The sequence below is a fragment of the Aricia agestis genome, chromosome 17, assembly GCF_905147365.1.
Source record: "Aricia agestis chromosome 17, ilAriAges1.1, whole genome shotgun sequence".
Taxonomy (NCBI): Eukaryota; Metazoa; Arthropoda; class Insecta; order Lepidoptera; family Lycaenidae; genus Aricia; species Aricia agestis.
In genome coordinates, this window is record NC_056422.1 from 12,089,875 (window position 1) to 12,107,150 (window position 17,276).

Below are 17,276 nucleotides of genomic sequence, written 5' to 3' on the forward strand. Positions count from 1 at the left end.
GAAGTTGGGAGTGGCGAGGGTGGTGTAAATAGGTGTGGCTATAAAACCCCCTGTGGAATTAGGACAATTAGTTTTTACTTTCATTCGCGCGACCCTCGGAGTGTGGGATACATACACGATTACGAGTTTGTAGACGCACATTAACCGGAACTATGGATCCTATTATGGACGTTATTAAAAACTCTGAAGAACCAGAATGGCTTGAGAGACTTGTGATAGGCAAATTGCGACTATGGCAAATAATGTTCCTATGTTTGGCTGGACTTACTACCTTAAGTAAGTATTAACAGTTTTAAAATGACACACTAAATAATTATAAACATTATAATTTATAATATTAGGTAACTTTTTTGGTTTTGTTACAATTTTTAAGACTTCCGAAGTGGATGTCGTTTTAAATCAAAAATTAAATATCTATCAAACAAAAGTTACTTATTGCCATTTATGCAAACATATACCAGCTATTGCTTGCCAAGTGCCAGCCAGCGGGATGGACAAGACAGAGGCTGTATCAGGGGCGTAGCTACCGCTGTATCAATTTATTTAGGGCCCTGCAACATTATTTTTAAGCATTTTTTCTTCTATAAGGAATGTTTACTATTCCGGGAGGCCTCCAAGCTTTGTACACATTGCCTCTCCGAGGCACGCTATACTTTTGGGCTGTATTAAAGCTATTAAAGAATAATAAATAAATAAAAGTATTAAATAATCTTCTTCGCAGTCGTGATGGTATGCTGCTGCTTTCGGTTCCGTATACCGCGCACGAAACAGCAGATAGAGGCGGACTACAAGCGCCGGCAGATCACCAGCAAGTTTCGCCAGCAGCTCGAGACCATACAGGACGCTAAAATGGACACCATTTCATTGAAAGATGGTGAATGATCGGTGTTTGGGAATTTTACGTAGCCTTTTTTAACGCAGTATTTCAGCCTTCAGTATTACTATTGCACTCTGGCAGAATTGCTCTTCCTGTAGGGGTATTATGCTACCTGCACTGTAGCACAGCTCTTCCTGTAAAAAAAGGGATGCTGTGGGCACATACTATTTTTCTGATTGGCGGAGCAATTAGCGCCACAATCGTAAATCGCGTTGTCCAACTTCCATGTCTGGAATCGAGGCTGGTATAAATAGTCAGTACTCAATATGCATCTCGGTCTCAAGACGCGGTTCGGCTCTGTGATTGGTCCAAATTTTGACAGCCAACCAATCACAGAGCCTGAACCGTGTCTTGAGACCGAGATGCATCTTGAGTACTGACTATTTATACCGGCCCGAGTGTATCATCTTACTTGGTAAAAATATATTCCTTTGGGGTCTCACTCATATTTCGACATTTTTTATTTCATCAAGGGAGGATTTCAAATGATGTTTAGTTTGTCGCAATTCAATTGTTTACATATCGCATTAGTATCTGTTTATGTATAATGTCTTGTGAGATAAGATAAAACTTGAGTATTCGTATTTTATTCGTTAGCCTTGGAGCTGCTGCATGTTAAAATCAATTCGATGGAGGCGGAAAATCAGGGATCACAGCAGAGTTCGATGTCTCCACAAGCCAGTGAGTATACTTACCTATTTATTTCGTCATACGGGAATTGTCCTGTTAATTATCTACTTATGGAAGTTATCAAGCATTCTAAATTTAATTCAGGAAAATCCTTATGAAATTAACAAGTTGTGGTATCTCTTAACTCGTACATGTTAAAGTTAATGCTAGAATTAGTATCACGTTACCTCTTTCAGTTTTCATAATAATAAAAGAGAAGACATGACATTTTTACAATCTGTTAACACTAACAGACGTTAGTGAAATTGGGCGTAAACCTTTTACTACAACTTTACATTATCTCAACGCATTATATTTACAAACTTGTACTACTTTTGAGCAGACGCATTACCTGATTTAGCTATCGCCTAAGGACACTCTCAAGTGCAGTTCTACGAGTTGCATGTTCTTTCAACCGTAATCAAAAAGTTAATACACCTAGCGGAATAAAGAAACATAGGCCTGACTGAGCAAGAGAGATGTCACTATCAGTAACACTGCGTGGTAAAAAGAGACGTGTGATACATGACAGCAGCACTCTTTTATTGAAGTCCAGTCGGCACGTGCCGCATGTTGACAATTTAATCTAATAGAATTCATGTTCAATCATGCTTGTGTAAGTGTATACGTACACATATTTTTCACACAGATGAAAACCAATTTCAGTTTCGTTTGATAGCTCGAGATTGTTGCTCTATTCCGCTAGGTATATTAACTTTATGATCGTAATTTACTCCAAAAATCCATAAGTCACGCCTTATATCGGTGTAAAATGACCCCAAGGCTAAAGACGCTATCACATTTTTTCACAAATATCAGCGATTTTCAGGTACCATTTTAAAGAATTAGAAGTCACACTGCGAGAATATTTTGGTTGCAGATGAAAGATAATAATATTCATCTCCACGTCTACACCACAAACATTTTATAGCCGCGTACAAAATTTTCACATAAATACGTTTTATCCATCACAATAATCGCAAAAGATTTAAAAAATGGAGTCTGAGTAGGTACCATTATAGCTAAATACACTGAACTAAGGAAAATAAATATACAAAAAAATTGTTGCTTATTTGCTCCCCTGTACGAAATGCTAAATATTTTATATAAAAATAAATAACATTTCCATCTATAAGAAAAATAAGAAACGCTCTCAATTTTCTTCATACATTTTCGCCCTATCAAGAACGCGGCGAGCGTCGTTACCGCCACTGTACAAGGCGCGTTGATATGAATGTTATTTTAATGTCCTTAACGTCGATATTCGTACTGACAGACATCGACCTGCTAATTTTTATGTGATAGCGTCCTTAATTAATAACACCCTTTTGTTGCTCATATTTCCAGGTTCGCTCGAGACATCTATACAGAACGAAGTCCAGAAGCCCGAACCACAGGTCTCCGGTGGCAGCTTCGTGAAATTCGCGACCAAAGTGGCCCACATATCCAAACTTGGACCCAAGTCACCCACCTCCCCAGCCTCGGACACCAAGATGAATTTTTAGACTTGTTATATCTATAGTCGGACGCGGAGCACTTAGAAATTCGTATGTCGACCAATAACTACTTGTCTCTTTCACTTCACGAATATATCGCTATCTCGTATTCTCCAGTACGTGATAGGAGCGCCAGTAAGACGCCATTTAAAGAGTCATGTTGCCTTTTTCGTCGTGTCAGTGTACTACATGACTCATGTAGTACACTGACACGGCGAAAAAGCAAGAGTCAAATGTCACTGTATTTTAATATGCGCCAGTGTAAGAGTTAAATGAGGATGGTTTCACATACCTGTTGTATTATGTAACACGTCAAATGGCAATGTGCAATGTTGCATCTCACTGTATCGCTTTTGGCAGTTGGAAGCGTCGAAATACAAACAGCCTAACTTAACACTTCGTTTCTTTCTCTTGCATATTTTAATATTGTTGTCCTATATAATAATGAAGCGAAAGAGAGGTCGCCTCATACAAATTTCTACGTATTCCGCGATCCAACTTTTGTAGTGAGTAGTGATTATATTATCCTGTAACAGCACAATAAATAATATATTTACGTTAAAGATCTATTTTATCACTTCTACAACTAAGATCTAAGTGTAATAGACTAATGAAGTAATGATAATAAATAAAATAGAAGAGATTGCAGTAAGATATTTTCTTTAATCTAGAAAATAAAAAATACAGTATAAACGGATTTAAAATCACAAGAATAATTACATATTCACAAATAACATGTGTTCAGGTTTCGCTTAACTCAGTAAAAACAATCGTCCAAATGCAAGTGATAAAATTTTAAAGCAACGTTTAACTTACATTATAATACATAAATAATACATTATTGCAAATAATATTACATAAAATTCAAGTTAGCTACATTTTAATTAAATTGTTTCTACATACTCTTATACATTTTCTATGTAACCTGTCATGTTAACCAAATTCAAATACTCTGCGGTGGCTTAGGGTAGGCATTTTGTATAAGATGGGTACTGATATATCCCATAGACAAAGACGTAAGAAGCCAGCAAAAAAAGTTGCTAAACAATTAAACATCCACCTCATTAGCTTTTGAATTTAGAATATGATATTTCTTTTATACCAATGACAAACTATGCTCATAGAAACTCGGTAAAATTACTCTGAAGTCTGAAAGTTCTGCAAGCTAAAACCTTGTATCTGACTTAGATTTCTGTAGGTAAAATGTTTGTCTATGACCTTTGCCTACCAAAGCCACCACTCCCATTACACATACATGACTTAGCAAAACCTCTTTACTGTACGACACACTCAGTCCGCCACTCCAAAACAGGTATTACAATCTCAACGCTAATCATCTTAATATTAATAACACGCATATATTTCATCTGCTATGGAAACCCTAGCCCGATGAGGTCTAATATTTTGATCAATACTTTAAAATTATAAAAGGTTTAAATTGACATCAAAACCTAAAAATGTTGCACAAATAATTTCGTTTTGGTGTTTAAAATTGTAGACTTTAAATAGATTAAATGATTACTTTTTAAGTTTTATATGTAACTTTTATTGCACTGACGTGATCTAAGCTAGCGAACTATAGGAGCCAACCCTGGAACTCATCGGAGACATTCTTTACAAATAAGGCCATTACACTTCACTTTGTATCTGTTTGCTTATAGAAGTTAGTGTGTAATATACATTACTTAAACATTATCAATTGAATGGAACCTACCTAGAACATATACGCGGTAAAGTCAAGTCGGCTGTACAACGTGTGTTGAATAATTCGTAAGTTTGTGCATGATACCTGTCTCGTCTCGGTGATATACAAATAATTACAAGCTACAATGTATAACATTTACCCTATGAGGTTTGTAACGAGGAAGCGAACACAACGGACTAAACGCTAGTAACTCGGGATAGATGAAGGATTAGGAACCAAAGTCACTGCAGTGCTTCCGCTATAAATAGAGCTATATAATAAAGCATAATTTTGTAATAACAAGAACTACTGCAACTATATTGACATGTTTAGGCTGGAGAGTCGACATTTTGTAAAACTTATCATCGACAAGTGTTAGCGCACCCACTTGAGCATTACATTTGGCAGTATTTGTAAGACCTGCGCATTGATTCACAACGCCTGTGCGACTCGGATTAGAAAACTTACCGCGCGGTTATTGGTCAACGCTGGGCCCCGAGCGCGCTTATTGGCTGTCACACGTTGATAAATCAGAGTCGAAGAAAGCATTGTGAATCAGGCCCCTGGATATGATTCGTGAGCATTGGAATTTGGCGAGTGTACCTTTTGAATCTAACTTTACAGTACCAACTTTCAAATAGGTACACATATCCAGGTTATATGGTATATAAGTATTAATGGCAACACAATATTAATGGTTGTGACAGATTAAATAAATATGTAATCCATTACATAACACTTTCATGAGGAATAAATACAAGTCCACTAGTTGTATGACGCAACCCGAATAAAGCTTCTGTACATCTCTCGATTTTACATTTTCAAATTCAACAAGACCAACACTTATCTGACGTAACCCGTAAACTAAACGTGGAAATGCGTTATTTATTTACACAAGGATGAAATACCTATAACACAACAAATGTGGACTTTATTTTTAATCGAATATATCACGTTCACGCTTTAGAAGTTGTACATATCCTCGACTATACCATATTTGAATTTCGAATAACATAATTCCAAATTTGAAAGTGACGTAAAATACTCGTCGAACATAAATAGGGTTAGTAGAGTGGGGTAAAAAGTACCTCGAACGTAAAATTTTACGACGGGGGTAAGACATCCCTGTGCAGCCAGCGGGTTACTGGAGATCAGCCGGCGGGCTTCGGCGCTACGACTCGCCGACACGCAACACTCAATCTCGCCGCACAAAAGTTCTACCCCTGAAACAGATTTATAGGTTATGTTGGTGCTTCGAGCCGGAATGAGAAAATTTCGTGCCTTTTTGGTTTGCCTTTCTCAAACCTCTCGGCGTTATTTTGCAAACTAACTAATGACAGAAAGTATATTAATGTCTAAATAAAACGAACTAATTAGGCATAGTGTCGTCTCTTTCTCGTTCTAACGAAGCGAGGTGGCATAATTAATTTTTTTCAAAGAAAGAAAAGGGAGCGATAGGAACAGAATTTAATATCCTTACTGATAGTATAAATTTGATAATGTGTCTGTATGTCTGTTACCACCTCACTTTTAAAATACTGAACCGATTTAGATGAAATTTGGGAAGCACATAGGATACTTTTTAACCGAATTCAAAAAAGGAGGTTATCAATTTGGCATGGAAATAATTTAAGTCCGTGAAAGTACATAATATGACATTTCTTCTCAATGACAGAGTTGCGAGGTCATATTCTAGTAATACAATAATCGTACGTGATCGTCTTCCGCTCGGTGGGTCGGGCGTTGTTCTGCGGGCGCGCGCGGTTCAGCACCTTGAGGAGTTCGCCCGCCTTGGCGCGCATGCGCGAGTGCACGTACACCTGCCGACACAGATTATTATATTATTATCTATATATATATATATATATATATATATATATATATATATATATATATATATATATATATATATATATATATATATATATATATATGTATATATGTATATAACTCAAAGGTGACTGACTGACATGGTGATCTATCAACGCACAGCCCAAACCACTGGACCGATCGGGCTGAAATTTGGCATGCAGGTAGATATTATGACGTAGGCATCCGCTGAGAAAGGATTTTGATCAATTCTACCTCCATGGAGTTAAAATAGGGGATGAAAGTTTGTATATAATAATACTTCTTAACGCGAGCGAAGCCGCGGGCAAAAGCTCGTTTATTATAAATGTAGAATAAACACCACACATATCCTATAATATTATGTATACAATGTATTAATAATAATCTAAAGTTTGGTTGCTGGTTGCTGGGGCGCGAAACATATGCAGCTGCAGATCGATGGTGTAGTCGCGCGCCGCCACGCACATGTGCCGCGGGAACAGTGCTGACAATATACAGACATATACACACCTTGGAGCACTTGATGTGGTAGTGCAGGTAGTCGCGGAACATGTGCAGCAGGTCGATGGTGTTGTCGCGCGCCGCCGCGCACGTATGCCGCGGGAACAGTACTGACAACATACAGATATTATTATTTTTTAATCACTACATACTATAAAACAAAGTCGATTTTTCTTCCCTCATGTCCCTTTGTTTCCTTTATTCTTTAAAACTACGCAATGGATTTTGATGCGGTTTTCTTTAATAGATAGAGTGATTCAAGTTTATAAGTATAATAACAATAATTAAATAGTGGAGAAATACTGTTATTTTTGAGGTTTCTAATCTGATGTCGATGTCGTAAATATTTTTTTTCCGCTTACATTGCAAACGCAGGCTAAACTCTACGAGATTTATCAAAAAGTATTGTACACAATGAAAAGTTCAACAGAAAACTTCGCGATGGTATATGTCTATCTCTTATGGATATCCCATAACCAATACGGCATTAATCCTTATTCAAATACTTTAAATACATTGTTGATTTAATATAGATCTATATGGCCCTTTACACTTTACAGCATATGATTTAAATGAATATTTTCGAAGATATTACAGATTTAAAAATTGCGGGACGTAGCTTTTACGGCGGTACCGGCCCACGGAGCTAATACAAAGAGGAGCTGGCCTAAGCAACTGTGCACTGTGATTTTCAACTAGGTCCTGACGTCATCATTGTGGGCGGGGCTTAAGTCAGTACACTTTCAGCGTTTGTCAGGTGCACACGTAAAGAGACTCCCAATAAATTGGTGTTTTTTGCGTTTTTAACAAGGAAAGGATGAAGTATTGTGTTTTACAATGTCGAAAACAGACAGCCGTTCTGATAATATAAATACCATTACATTTCATTTGAAAATAATTTTAAATGTAATTTAAATATAAAAGTTCTAGAACATTTCAGCTTTCAGCGTTAATTATACAACTATTTGACACTAGATGGCCAAACCTTTGGAAGATAATACAGACGTAAATGCGTATAATTTTGCATAAGTTTATTACAATAATCATACTTGAATACTGAAAACCGTTATACACTTAGTCTTAAACACATTTAAATAGCTAAAACCGTGATTATATATCTATGATAACTATTTGAATCGTAACAAAATATCCAGGGCATATTACGTCCCATAATATTCAAGATAAAATGACATCTTGTGTAAGATAGTTGAACTACGTAGTAACATCAACATCGACCTAAGCTAGTAGTTTTGCTTTTAGCAGATAGATGAAATATTGAGAAGTGGGCGGAGCTTGACACCCCCTCACCCCGCAAATTGTCACGCGTCGTTTCATAAGGAAACTTGATTACAACACCTCCTCTTAGTATGAGCTCCGTGTACCGGCCATTAATGCGGGCCACGGGTAGTAATGAATATAAATCAAAAACCACTGAATCGATTTTAAATTATTTTAATAATTTTTTCAGTGAGTGACATAGGCTATATATTTTATACCCGTGCGAAGCCGGGGTTGGTCGCTAGTACTTTTATAAAATATGTGCACAGAATACACTGTTAGAGTGGTTACAAATGTGATGCGATATATAAAAAACATCCCTATGCCCCTGGCATAAGTATGCTTTTAAATATGTATTACTAGATGTTCCGCGCGGCTTCGCCCGCGTAATTTAGGAATGTCACGGAAACCGTACATTTTTCCGCAAAAAAAGAAACCTATATAGTATATGTCCTTTCACGTGGTCAATTCTTCATGTGTGCCAAATAACATAAAAATTGCTCCAGTACGTTCAAATAATCCCTTTCAAACCCCGTTTTTTCCACACTTTCCTCTATTTCTTCGCTCCTATTAGTCTTAGCGTGATAAAATATAGCCTAGCCTTTCTTGATAAGTAGGCTATCTAACACTGAAAGATTTTTCAAAACGGACCAGTAGTTCCTGAGATTAGCGCCTTCAAATAAGCCATTTCAAATAATTTCGCCCGTTTTTCCACACTTTCCTCTATTTCTTCGCTCCTATCAGTCTTAGCGCGATAAAATATAGCCTATAGCTTTCCTCGATAAAATATGGTCTATCTAACACTGAAAGAATTTTCAAATCGGACCAGTAGTTCCTGAGATTGGCGCGTTCAAACAAACAAACAACCAAACTCTTCCCAATTATTAATAAGTTTATCTGCATATTATAATATCAGCATTCTCAACGTGTACTCCGCGGAGCACACTTTGAGAATGCTCATAATTATATATATGTATAGCTGATAAGTATAGATTATGTCATAAGTCATAACATAACAGTGGTGATTTACTAGTTTGTTACTATGATGCATACTTCTTCCACTAGAAATATTATCTTAAAACCTAATTCTTGGATAATAGTTTAATACCATAATATTATTGAAAAAAATACCACTATATAAAGCAGAACTCACCAAATGTGACGTAGCTGATATTTTCGCCTACTTTAGCATCGGTGTCGACTAGCTCTAGCGGTGGTTCCTTATGTGAAAATAACACCTAGAAATAGCAAATACAACAACTTATTTACTTGTGAAAAAAAATTATAATAGCTTTACATACCTACCAATGGTAAAAAGATATTATTTAGCTTAAGGTATAAAACTTACACGAAATGCACAAATTAAATTAAAATGAAATTGCAATTATATTATCAAATCTTCATAAATCAACCACTCTTTTCTGTGGTATTACTTCTTATATAATACCAGTTATATTCATAAACAGCCTTTATAGTAATTCAATGTATAAGGCTCACTGGTAGTGCCAGCGATGGTGGTGAAATAATTAAAATTTATTATGTATCTTTCTCACGCTTCATATCTATAAACAAAACAAGATATTTTGTCAAACGCTAAGCAACACACCTAATGGTGGAAGTTGGAATGAACCATTCAATGACATGATAAGTAATAATTTGGTGCAATTGGGCCGAAACCCCCACCTGTGGCGCAGTGTGCGAAGCTCTCCGGCCCTCCTTCAGCTCCTGCATGAACACCTTGCCGATCACCATGTCGTCCTCGTGCCGGAACACCGTCGAGAAAACCACCGTCACCCGGTCCTCTTGGGCCTCCACGTATCTGTAACATTGAGGATCGGTTAAATATGTAAGGTACCAAGTAAAACATCTGAGGACTCATCAGCAGGCTTAGCATAGTAACCATAGAAACAGTTTCTTTCTACGGAAGAATAGACAAAGTGACAGTTGACAAAGGTTCGCCATTTTGTCACCAAAATCTGTCATTACGTCCATTCTTTCCTGTTGATAATGTTGTTATGCTAAGCCTGCTGATATGCCAAATAAACATAAACCTTGTCTGATAAAAAAAAATAACATAAGCCATAAGAAATAGGCTTGACAGACAGGAACAAATTCAATCAAAGGAAAGGTCAATTTACTTAAATTACAGTTACACAATGTAACTGTAATTTAAGTAAATTGACCATACAGTGTAAGATGTTTTATTAGTAACAGGCTTATATTATTTGGCTCAGTAAAACTTGTTGCACTTTTAGGGTCAATTTATAATAGCGCAGAGTCGAAGCGTCAAATTCACAACAAGTCGAACGAATGCGCGCGGATTCGCCAGAGTGCCTACAGTGATAACGCGTAGATTCACTTGTGTGCGCTTGGATGCGCGAGAATGCGCGCGCACAAAAAAGCGGTGGTCAAGCGAATTCGCAAAAGTGTGCGCGGATGCGGATAAAAAGGCTTTTTAAATTCTCAGAAGTATTTTGTGCGTTATCGCTTTAGAGTTAAGGTTGAATTTGTTATGTTCAGTTTTAATCTTTCGCTTCGATGCGCTTCGACTCTGCGCTAGTATATACCTAAATTGACCCTTAGCTACTTGTCTTAGTTTTGCGTGAGTACAATTATCATTAAAGAAATAAATAAAATGACTGACTAGTTTTTATGACTACAAAATGTTAGATTTTCATAGTCTATAAAAATCTCCTAGTTGGTCTGACTCTAGCAGACTCTGGTGGCATGAATCATTTATAATATCATGGACATTAGTCATATACTCATTAAATGTTAGTGATTTTCGTTCACAGCAACCGATTTGTCATAATAAAAACAAGGACAGCAATACAAATATTACAATCACAATATGTTCCATAAACATAATAGTACAGTAGACCCATGCCTTGAAATCAAAGTCGCTTAACAAAGGGAGGAGGGACAAGAATTCAATTGATTTCGGCGCTCACGAAGTTGTGGAGTAAATGTCGCCCATATTTTTAACCGACTTCAAAAAAGGAGGTTATCAATTCGACGCGTATGTATGTAATATTTCCAGACCTGTCTAATTTTCGTATATGTTAGTCTATATTAGTGTCTGAACAAATGTGCCAAATTTCAAAAGTGTATGTATGTATGTAATATGTATGTATTTATGTATGTATTGTAAGTATGTAAAGCAGCCTCTACACGTTGGCCGTGTTTGCCGAACAGAAGGGGATGGCGCTATACCAGAAAGAAAGACGCAAATAATTCGATCTCTTTTTTTAGTATAGCGCCGTCCTCTTCTGTTCGGCAAACACGGCCAACGTGCGGAGGCTGTATAAGTATGTATGTATGTATGTTTTTATGTTTGTGTTCGCATATCGCTGGAATTACCATACCGATTTCAGTAATTCTCTTTTTGTTGCACTAGGTATCGTTCAACTTAGGGTATAGTGCAAGTTTCATAAAAATCGGTTCAGTAGTTTTGGAGGTTGGGAGTTTTAATTCTCAATTACTTACAATAATTTTGAAGTCGGTTTTATCTTTTTAATTCATCAAGCCCCATACGGTCACCGGTGACCAAGAAACAATAGAAACTCTATTGTGTCTCGTTTTTCCACGATCGACGGGTTAAAATACAGCTATTATACTTTAAGTTATCTGTAATCAGGCTAGCGTGTACGTGCGCCGGCAACAGTCCAATAAGAAGAACTGTCGGTATTAACTCTCCAACAGTATTATCTTTAAGATTTTCAAGGTGATGTTCCTATTTTAGCCTACTGCAGCTTCGGATTTATAAATAGGCCGTAATACGCCACGGCCTAGGGGCAGCAGCGTAGAGGCCCTACTCTCATAAAAAATATAAATTCGGCACTGGCCTACTGTTTATTATACTGTGTCGCTGAGTCACCATTACACTCACAGTGTCTCATCCTGGCGGTAGTTGATAACGGCCCGCTTGTGACCCACGTCCCCGTCCTCCTGCAGCCGGAAGTAGCGTTCGAACACGGACGCGAAGCAGTTCCTCTTCAGCAGGCCCACTCGCTTCACGATGTCCTCCCAGTCGTCAGGGACAGTCTCCATGTCAAGCAGCACGGAGACATTGTAGCCTGGAATAAGATTTATCCATAAAAATCCATAGCTTAAAATTTACTATATTGTTATTTTTAGCGATATTCCACGAAATAATTAAAAATTCGCAGAATATTGCTAAAAGTAATAATGTACTAAATTTTAATAATGTTACTAATACAGGCCGCGCACAATTTAAGTATCACCCAGAACTTATGGGCGATATGCTCGGCCAGTGTTTCTCAAACTTTTTCAGCCACGGACCCTAGGAAAATCAAGCATACGACCCTTAACAAAGTTAACACCAAAAAAACGGATTATGTATGGTCCAGAGATTACACCGCGGACCCCAAACATACGCCCGCGGGGCCAGGGGTCCGCGGACCGTAGGTTGCAAAACACTGGGCGCAATAGCAGCCAATAACGTGTACCCGTCAGATCGCGATCGCGATTACTAGGTCTCTGATTAGAACTTGTGTCCCAAAAGAGAATAGAACACTGCACAATGAACATAATATACTGTTTATTTTTGCTGCAATTTTCATGACATGTCAACTACTATGTCTGCCATATTGTTTGTTAATTGATTCAATTAATGTCAATCATATCCTTAGCCAATAGAGTGGAGTAAAATAGTAAAGCTGGCTTTTGAACCAAGGAGGATAATATAGTACTTATTACTTTATTATTTATTTATTTATTGAACACACATAATATCTATTATCACAGGATATCCTAATACAATAGATAGGAACTTAAAAAACTTAAAACTAAATTATTGCTTTGGAATTAACACTAAATTAATTAATTATCGAGTGTAACTTATTACCCAAGTGCTTGTTTTGTGTTTATTTTATATTGCTTTATTTAAAAAAAACAGGCTGATAACATTCCCAACAAGTTTATTGAGGTTATATCATTACATCTGGTAAAAAAGTTAAGGTCATCTTCGCAACAGGTTTAGAGTAGTAACAAATATTATGTCATAGGATTCTATATCGATATTATCTAATCTAATCTAATATAATATAAAATTCTCATGTCACAGTGTTTGTGTGCGAACTCCTCCAAATCGGTTCAACCGATTTCAATGAAATTTTGTATGTACCATCGAGGAAATTGATTCCTAGGCAGTTAACAGACCAACGTCATTTGGACGGATCATGTCAATTAAATGTTAACTATGATCTGTCGGCTGGGTTTGACGTAACACGACCAAATTACGTAGGTCCCCCATCTGTCGAGGAATCAACTTCTCTGATAGTACATTCGGTAGGCCGGAGAATTATAGGTTTTTATTTACTTTTTATATTGATATAGTTTATATGGCAAGACAATGTTTGCCGGGTCAGCTAGTTTTAATATATTAAGTAGTATGTACATATTGTGCTATTTTGATATACTTATGTAATTATTGTATCCTGTAATACATATTTATTTATGGAATCAATCAATCAATCAATCAATCAATCATTTATTTGCTTTAAAAGTGGTACATTAGATGTTAACGTTCATTGCTCAGGTCTTACACTCTTAATTACTATAAAGATAGCATGCAAATATTTAAAGAAGTCATAAAATCTAGCAACTTTGAAATATTGATCACTAATACATTAAACTAATAATACAAGGCCAGGCTGTATGAGATATTAGAAAAATGTCACATCATCCCATAAATATTAAAATAGCAGTCACTAATAAATACATCACATTTTAAAATACAATAGTTTAAAATTTTACAATTACAATAAACAACAATGTCAAGAAATAATAAGATGTCAAGAAATAATTAAATTGGTTGTTAAAAGATTAATACGTAAATGTCAATAATTAAGATACATAATAATAAGTAAAATAGGTTAAAGTGTTACATACTGTGTAATGTGTTACATGTCAAAAAGATTATAAAATTCATTCAGCCTTGTTAACCTTGTGGAACCATCATAATAATTAATAAGCACCATAAAATCTTAATCATTTTCCTTTAAATTGTTTTGTAGCTTAAATATATGTTATACATTATTATGTTTAAGTGCTATCAGAGAAGTTGATTCGCAGGCAGATGGCGGACCGCAATTTGGTCGCGTAATGTCAAACCCAGCCACAATTTTTTTTATCTATGGATGCTTCACACCACGTCAGTCTGGCCCCGTGGTAAGTACCTGAAGGACTTGTGTTACGGGTACCAGACAACGGAAATATATTTAATACTTTAATACTATACATAATACATATATTTAAGATTTTTAATATATGATACACATATTTAATACACATCCATGACCCGGGAACATTGAAAACTTTTTGTTCCCTCGGTGAGATTGGAACCTGCGACCCCCGGCTTGAGCTACCAACAGCCCACCAACTGAGCCACAGAGGTCGTCGGAAGTCGAATTATATGAAATTTATATACCTGACCAATTAGGTCTGGTCTGCTACCTGCATATCAATCAATTTCTTTTGTGGTACCTACAAAACAGTCTACTGGCTAAAGGTTAAAGTGGTTTTGTTAATTCAATTATTGCCACACCAAAATTACAATCACTCCACTATCACACTATTTCTTTAACTTTAATCTTATCTTATCCAAAGTATACAGATAAACTAAAACAGTGTTTATTGACACATATTATTTTTGCGTGTTAGCAAATATTTTTAATATATTAATTACAATCATCTTCAGTTCACTTTCTTTTAACATCTGTATAAAAAATTACACAAACTGACTTTTAATCTGGAATTTTCTTTTTATGTTGACTTGTTTTATTCTTTATCTGACTTCAATAGTAATTTCCAACAATATTAATTAATCTATTAAATAATTTCCTTGATTTAACATAGTTTTATTTCAAGTACTATCTATGAAATCTATTAACAATTTATTAAAATTATTAATTAAACAAGTTTTAATAATGATAATTATTTTCTAATTAAATGTAATTATGAGGACTTAATAGCCCAGAACACCTTAAAAATGGTCAATTAAAGAACCAGTGATCTACAATTTACACTCCAGTGAACATATTGAATGCCAGTTTTCGCTACATTGACCATGACCCAGGAACTTTAAAAACTTTTTGTTCCGTTGGCGGGATTCAAACCCGCAACCCCCGGCTTGAGCTACCAACGCGCAACACACTCACCACTGAGCCACAGAGGTCGTCAAATAATAAATACAACATTTTTGTTCCTCCACTTCATTTGAGCAATCAACTGTATGATACTTAGGGTGTGTTTCATTAGTAAGCTATTAGTAAGTGTAAGTTCCGAATAGGCTATTCACCATTTTTTTGAAAGGTTCTCCATGCTTGATCTGTCAAGTTAATTGGTGGATAGCCTATTTGTCACTTATCAGGAAGTGGTGAAACAGGCCCTTACTGTTCCATTCAGTATTCTTTTTTTATATATATATTAAGGTATATTAAATTAATTTGGAGCATCATACTGTAGTAGCAGTTGTATTATAAAATACAAGTGAACTTACCCGACTCTGTCTCTGTGAGCAGGGGTCCGTAGACTCGTTTGAGAAGCTCATCTGCACCATGTTCCTCTAACTGCTTATAGAATTTGAGTGATATACTAACCTGCAATGAGATTTTAAAATTTGTTTTTTTTTAATCAATCAAAACATAAACAACATCAGAGTAAACAAGTACAAAAATTGTTTTTGATAGTAATTATTGATATTTTAAACTTTGTGAACTTTTAAGAATAAAATTAGACTAGATTAGATTAAATAAGGTAAATAAAAATGGCGCTGTAGAATTTTAATGACTGTTTACATAGAAACAAGTTTATATTAAACACACACTGTATGCTTATTGGAATGTAGTGTATTTATATTATACTGAACCTTAATTATGTATGACTTGAATGTGTATCCCTAATGGTTCAAAGGTTTATGAGTAAGGTTTTAAACAAAAAAAATTACAACATACCCTAACTTTGGTTTTATCTCCATTGACATTGGATATATGAAACAGAACCCCATCAAAATCTGCTAGTTTCACATCTATTGACTCAGGCTTTAATCTGAAATGGATAATCATAAAACTGGTCAGAGGCTCGGTTTGAACCTATTTACCTCATAGGGCACCAACATTTTCCGTATTACATTGTTTACTTCAATTGGCATCCAAAAACATTTTAAAAGGACATTTCCGTGAGCAATATGAGTAGGTACGGCGGGGCAGTGACTCATCCATGCCGATATAGACCGTATCGCGTCATACATAAGCCATGATTTATGGAAAACTAAACCATGAATACAGTGACATAATACCAATATGACTCGAATTTTGCATATTCAGCGGCCAACGTGGGCCCACCCTCGGCGATTATTTGACACTTGTCACTATCTGCACTCGGTGCAAAGCCGGAACGATCACTTATCTCTTGGTATACACGTAAATTTCGCAGCTAACTCGAGATAAATCACTAAACACACGATATATTCCATCTTTATTGCAAAAACTGGTAAACTTTCTAAGCGTAACGTACTCACCGCGCCAGTGCATTTTTATATTTAACTGTTAACGTTTCTTCTATAATTCTATTATTGATCTCCAACAAGATCATTATTTAAATATGTTTATCCTACAGTTTTTTTCATAAAATCAACACTTAGAGCACCTTCATTTATTTTACTACGGATATCACCAACGACGACTGCCCGAGCATAGATATTTTTATGACAGAGAAAGAAAAGGAAGCTTCAAATGAATGAAATATCGGTCATTTTACCATAGACATTTTTTTTAATTCGTCCCGTTCGGGATAGGCAAAGGGAGCGTTACCCATACAGCCATTTACCATAGACAAACTAAATTGATTATAGTCTGTATTCCAATGTTTCTTAAGGTGGCACTTCACATGACTAGGG

General features: G+C 36.0%; 2 protein-coding genes across 2 annotated transcripts; one reads left to right on the plus strand and one right to left on the minus strand.

Annotated features, from left to right (window-relative positions):
- Positions 1–7: 7 nt before the first annotated feature.
- LOC121735580 (transmembrane inner ear expressed protein) lies at positions 8–3,645 on the plus strand. The gene is made up of 4 exons (XM_042126436.1): positions 8–276; positions 722–874; positions 1,475–1,558; positions 2,894–3,645. Exons 1-4 carry the CDS (start codon positions 153–155, stop codon positions 3,049–3,051), a joined length of 519 nt encoding a protein of 172 aa, XP_041982370.1. The 5' UTR covers positions 8–152; the 3' UTR covers positions 3,052–3,645.
- A 733-nt stretch (positions 3,646–4,378) lies between these two features.
- On the minus strand, positions 4,379–17,092 carry LOC121735579 (actin-related protein 2/3 complex subunit 2). Its single transcript, XM_042126435.1, has 9 exons — positions 16,899–17,092; positions 16,333–16,426; positions 15,879–15,978; positions 12,246–12,432; positions 10,040–10,175; positions 9,510–9,594; positions 7,088–7,188; positions 6,440–6,546; positions 4,379–5,949 (listed from the first exon to the last, which is right to left on the minus strand). Exons 1-9 carry the CDS (start codon positions 16,970–16,972, stop codon positions 5,922–5,924), a joined length of 912 nt encoding a protein of 303 aa, XP_041982369.1. The 5' UTR covers positions 16,973–17,092; the 3' UTR covers positions 4,379–5,921.
- Between the last annotated feature and the right edge of the window lie 184 nt (positions 17,093–17,276).